The sequence below is a fragment of the Panthera leo genome, chromosome B2 (genome assembly GCF_018350215.1).
Source record: "Panthera leo isolate Ple1 chromosome B2, P.leo_Ple1_pat1.1, whole genome shotgun sequence".
Classification (NCBI taxonomy): domain Eukaryota; kingdom Metazoa; phylum Chordata; class Mammalia; order Carnivora; family Felidae; genus Panthera; species Panthera leo.
The window spans coordinates 143,635,571-143,641,530 of record NC_056683.1 but is presented as its reverse complement, the minus strand read 5'-3'; the positions used below and the strand labels follow the sequence as shown (position 1 = coordinate 143,641,530).

Below are 5,960 nucleotides of genomic sequence, written 5' to 3'. Positions count from 1 at the left end.
TGATTCAGCTTAATAATGATAATGACAACAAACATTGGCTGTCGTACGCCTTCCTGAGCACTTAGAAGAAAACAGGTGATGGCTCAGAAAAAAATCAAGGCAAGCTGATCTCGATAAGCAGTTGGAAACAGTAGAGGGGAAAATGGTCTTTGGCATCAGATTAGACTGTCACCTAAACTCGCTCCTTCATCTCTCTGAGCTTCACTCTACCGATCACTAAAACTGTGGTAATAATGCTCCATTTTAGTGGCAGCTCTAGAGACATTGCGTGAAAACACATGGTGTCTTGCAGCAATACAATAAATGGTAGCCATTATTTCCTCTTTTAGTCTAATGATTTCGCTTGCTGCAGATACAATGCGTATCTGTTCCCCAACAGGGCATGTCACAAAGCTGCTCACGGTAGCCTTGTGCAAAAGGGAAACATGAAGTGAAATTATAGCACGTTAAATTAAATTAAGTAAATAGCCCCACATTCTGTAAGGACAGATCACTGCCCACCTAAAGACTGGTTTCTAGGAACCTGTCACAAGGCTTTGTCATTGGCTCCATTCAATGCAATGCTTTTATCAATGATTTGGAAGAAGAGCAGAATTGGGAGGTGTAGGTAGTATTTTTATTGTTATTATTTATTTATTTATCTTTTGCACACATCTCGGTTGTCTTTATTAAAAGATGATACAGAAGTGATAGAGTGATACCTAAAGGGTCTTGAATATAAGATAAGAAGACAGAGGTCCCTAATGGAATGTCCCCGAACCTTCTGGCACTGGCCCCTGCAGGATCTGTTAAGTCTCCTTGCACGATTGCTGCATGTTCCTTCCGGTGCTCAACCAGCTTCAGGAATACTTCATATTTCTTGTCATAGTATCTTTTATCCTCCAGTCTAGGAAACACGACTTTCCCAACTTTGCGCATTCTAGCCATTGCCTCCGGTACAGAAGTGAAATCCCCAGAGGCACCGGCACCCAGAATGACAGCGCCCACAAGAACAGACTCCACTTCTTGCGACAGGACCACAGGCATGCCTGTCATGTCCGCGTGCACCTGCACAAAAGGGGATTCCTGCTCAGGCCTCCACACAGGAAAACAGCGCTGATACAGTGCCCTGCCACCCCCAAGGTCTCTATAATGAGGTGGGTCCCAAAAGCAATGGCTTGAACTGTGGCCAGATAGAGAATGGCAAGATCACTGACGTCCTGAGACAGGTAATATTTTAAAAAACAAGACAGGGTATTAAGCAACATTAGGAATTATTTTTAATTTTTACAAGTATGCTGAAAGGATATTATGGTTATCTAAAAGAGTTTCTTTTTTTCCTGGGGCAAAATATCAAAATATGTGTATAGGTCACTGAAATGTTATAATGTCTGTGTGTTTATCCACGAACAATCTAAAAGTAAAATAATGTACGTGTGTGTGTGTGTGTGTGTGTGTATGTGTGTGTGTATAATGAAGACAAAGAAAAATCCCCAGAACTGAAGGACATGACTTTGCACTTTGAAACAGCCCACTCAAAAAATAAACCCATGTGAATGTACATCATAATGAAGTACTTGAATACTGGATATTAAAAAATATCCTAAAAACTACCAGAGAGAAAATACAGGTTACAGGTGAGGCATGAAGAATGAGAATGGCATCAGGCATCTCACAGCAACTGTGGGACCGGGAATATAATTCTGGGGGAAAAAATGAAATTTTTATCCACCTGACTTGTCAATTAGGTATAAAGGTAGAGTCAAGACATTTTCAGACATAGAAGATATTAAAAGATCTATTGAGTCAACTGATTTTCGATTAGAGTTCAAAGACATTCCATTGGGAAAGGACAGTCACTTCAACAACTGGACAGCCATACACAAAAGCACCAAGTGGGACCCCTACCTCACACCATGCACACAGATTAGCTCAAAATGGACAAACAACCTAAATATAAGACCTAAACCGTAACACTTCTAGAAGAAAACAGGGGCAAATCTCCATGGCTTGAAATTTGACAAAGGATTCTTAGACATGACACTAAAAACAAAAACAACAAAAGAAAACTAGATAAGTTGGACTTTTTCAAGATTAAAAAATATTGTGCATCAAAGAACACTATCCACAAGGCAAAAAGCAACCTACAAAATGGGAGAGAACATTTACAAGTGATATTATCTCATAAAGGCCTAATATCTATAATATATAAAGAACTTTTACAACTCAACAACAAAAAGACAACCCAACTTAAAAAATAGGCACAGGATTTGAACAGACAGTTCTCCAAAGATATACAAATAGCGAACAAGTACATGGAATGATGTTCACATCATTAGTCATGAAGGAAATTCAAATCAAAATCACAATGAAATATGCCTTCACACCCACTACGATGCCTATAACTTAAGAAAATGGAAAATAACAAGTACTAGTGAGAATATAGAGAAGTTAGAACTCTTGTTCATTGCTGGCAGGAATGTAAGATGGTTCAGCTGCCATGAAAAATAGTTTGGCAGCTTCTCAAAATGTTAAATAGAATTACCATATGATTCGGCAATTCCACTCTTAGGTATACACCCCAAATAACTGACAACAGGTACTCGAACAAATACTTGAGCACAAATCTTCATAGCAATCGCTAAAAGGTGGAAACAACCCAGATGTTTGTCAGTGGGTAAATGAATCAACAAACTGTGGTATATATACACAATAGAATATTATTAAGCCACAAGAAGGAATGAGGTACCCACACATGCTACAATATGGCTGACCCTGGAAAACATTATGCTAAGTGGTTGCTCATTGCTAAGGCTGGGGGAAGGGGAAAGGGAGTGAGTACAGGGCATTATTTTGGGGTGATGGAAATATTTTAGAACTAGCAGAGGGAATGGTTGCACAGCATTAGAGATGTCCTAAATGACAATGAATTTTTCACTCTAAGATGTTTAATTCTGTTACATGAATTTTACCTCCATTAAAAAAAAGTCACGTATCTTTTCTAAGGATTTCCTCCGATAAAATGAAGAAGTAATAAATTAAAAAAGGAAAGAGATGTGAGATCCAGGAATCAGGGGGTCAAATCAAGGAGGCTAAGGGATCTGGTAGATGACAAGACACGGGGATCACGTGACAAGTGTGTATCAGGTCTGACGCGTACCCAGGCCAGGTGGGGGCAAGACAGAAGGTCCAGAGAAGAGATCCCTAAGAGCAGAAAATCTCTAGACTGCCTAATAGATCCGGGTGTATACAAAAAAGATTTGTAAAACTGGTAGAGAATTTGGGGTGGGAATTAGTGAAAATCCATGAAAAGCTTACAAAAATTACGAATTCTAGCGAGAAATGTAAAACTATACTACATGACTTAGTTATAAACAGCATTTTCTGACTCATTAAAGATCTGAACACTGAAGATTTATGTAACCAAAATTACAACATAATTATCTATTATATTGCGAGCATTTGAGAAAGGACGTGTGTGTGTGTGTGTGTGCGCGCGCGCGTGTGTGTGTATGCGGTGTGACGTTGACAGGTAAGTTAAAGGGAGTTCAGTCCTAATGTTGCAAACTGAGAACTCAAAAGATAATGATTATAGCTGAAAAAAAAAATCTAGAAGCACTAGGATTGGAATGTTATTTAGAGAGCAGAAGGTAAGTGCCCATAGAATCCGTTTAAGGAGTTCAAAGTGGTTTCCTTTGGGATGAGGGAATTGTAGGTGCTTCTCAGAACTTTTTGGCTCTCCACGTGCACATATCAAAGTTGAGCTTTTAATAACTAGATTAAAAGAAAATGTTTAATGCCAAAATAGATTGGATGGGTGCACACTGAGGATTTCATCTTTTGTTTTTTTATTGTTTTAATATGAAATTTATTGTCAAATTGGTTTCCATACAACACCCAGTGCTCATCCCAAAAGGTGCCCTCCTCAATACCCATCACCACAAAAGGCCCCGAATAGCCAAAGTAATTTTGAAGAAGAAGACCAAAGCAGGAGGCATCACAATCCCAGACTTCAGCCTCTACTACAAAGCTGTAATCATCAAGACAGCATGGTATTGGCACAAAAACAGACACATAGACCAATGCAATAGAATAGAAACCCCAGAACTAGACCCACAAAAGTATGGCCAACTCATCTTTGACAAAGCAGGAAAGAACATCCAATGGAAAAAAGACAGTCTCTTTTAACAGATGGTGGTGGGAGAACTGGACAGCAACATGCAGAAGAATGAAACTAGACCACTTTCTTACACCATTCACAAAAATAAACTCAAAATGGATGAAGGACCTGAATGTGAGACAGGAAACCATCATCCTTTGTTTTTTTTAAAGAATAATGCTCAAAGGATGAAAGGTTCACAATTATTCATTCCAGGTTGTGGGAAAGCTGATAAATTGCTTTGGTATTTGTTCAATCTGTACTTTTTTGTATAGCTAACATTTCTTAAATTAACATATGTTAATGAACTCTATAATTAGCTTCACAATCCAGGATGGAAAGCTACCTGAAGGACGGTTTACACACACACACACACACACACACACACACACACACTGGAAAGCTACCTGAAGGACGGTTTACACACACACACACACACACACACGCGCGCGCGCGACTGTTGAGCTACTAGCTTAAAACGAAGGATCTTTTAAAAAATGTCTGCAGAATTCATAGAAATCCGGCATTCTGATCAAGGGATGCATAACAGTGGACCCATGGGGCTCTGTCTTAGTTCTCTGGAACATACCTGGAGGCCGTGGTCTTTTCTAAGGTGGTGCATATTCAAGGGATGGTGATGAGGGACTCGGGAGACTGGTAGCCCTGAGCGATGCTTGCAGACATCTCTGGAAGACTGTCCTCTACAAGAGGGGCTGAGGGATGACTGGTCCAGCACAAGTGGTCCTTATTACTGACAACATTTTTTGCTCGCCTTCTATGAGGATGCCGTGATCGCATTTAAGTTTCCCTTATGCAATTTACTTTCCTAAATGCAATTTTTTATACCTGTTTTCTACTTTTGTAAGAAAGATACATAACAAAGAAAGCCAGAAAAATCTGTTGAAAAGAGTCATTTCCAAGGTATCACACTGAGAGAATGTGGATTGGGTCTCCTGCATTTGACTGCATTTTTATTACTGATTGCCGATAATGGCAACATCATGCTTAAGCAGCAGTACAGATTATTGCTTTCGGTTTTTCAGTGTGCTTATGAAATCACAAAAACATGCAATGTTTTTGTTCCTGTTGCTTATTTCACAGATCTTTAGAAGTCACTTTTTTTTTTTTTCATTTAAAAAGGGTTTAGTGAGGAGCAATAAAAGGATAGACTTAGTACAACGGATAACACACTTTTCCTTATAAAGATATCTAGCTGCTTATACACGTATACACATGTACATCATATGGGTTAAAATACTAGAGGAAATAAAATTTTTAGAAATTGCAACGTTTTCTGATTGTTAAGCATATCAGCTAGCTTTAGGGTATTAATTTTACTCTACTTACATTAATTGAAGCCCAAGCTTCAGAATAGTGGGGGATAAACGTTAAACTGATCTAAGTAAAAGGGTTTCTCCTTTATTCCCTCTTCTGGAAATAAGGGGAGAGAGACGCAAAGAGAAAACAGTAAGCCCCCCAGCCCCCACTATATAGCCTTGAAGTAACCAGCTCACAATTCTCAGTATCACTTAGAAAAGATCATCTCATCGGTACTTCTATATAACATGAGGCAGACGGAACATATAATTATCCATATTTAATTAAGGGTATATAAACCCGTGTTACCTGGGATCAATATGCCCTGTGGTAAGCTACTTCCATCAGATTCCATAAAGGAACATTGTTTTGCATAGCTTTCTAGGAACCCGTCTATCGCACAAAACAAGGCCGATCTGCGGAAGGAAGCTTACCAAAGTCACACTGGGCACGTTAAGGAGAAGGAGGACTGGCTTGTCCGGTGTTTGAATTTCTCCGGCCAAAA

General features: G+C 39.2%; 1 protein-coding gene across 1 annotated transcript; it reads right to left on the bottom strand.

The window, feature by feature from the left end:
* Positions 1-633: 633 nt before the first annotated feature.
* LOC122220778 (FGGY carbohydrate kinase domain-containing protein-like) lies at positions 634-4,957 on the bottom strand. The gene is made up of 2 exons (XM_042940427.1): positions 4,728-4,957; positions 634-1,047 (listed from the first exon to the last, which is right to left on the bottom strand). Exons 1-2 carry the CDS (start codon positions 4,758-4,760, stop codon positions 634-636), a joined length of 447 nt encoding a protein of 148 aa, XP_042796361.1. The 5' UTR covers positions 4,761-4,957.
* Positions 4,958-5,960: the final 1,003 nt, after the last annotated feature.

Coding starts and splice junctions, on each gene's coding strand:
- LOC122220778 (XM_042940427.1), bottom strand. CDS start 4,760: ATGCACCACCTTAGAAAAGACCACGGCCTCCAG. Junction 1,048..4,727: donor GAAAAGACCACGGCCTCCAG/GTATGTTCCAGA, acceptor CCTTTTGTGCAG/GTGCACGCGGACATGACAGG.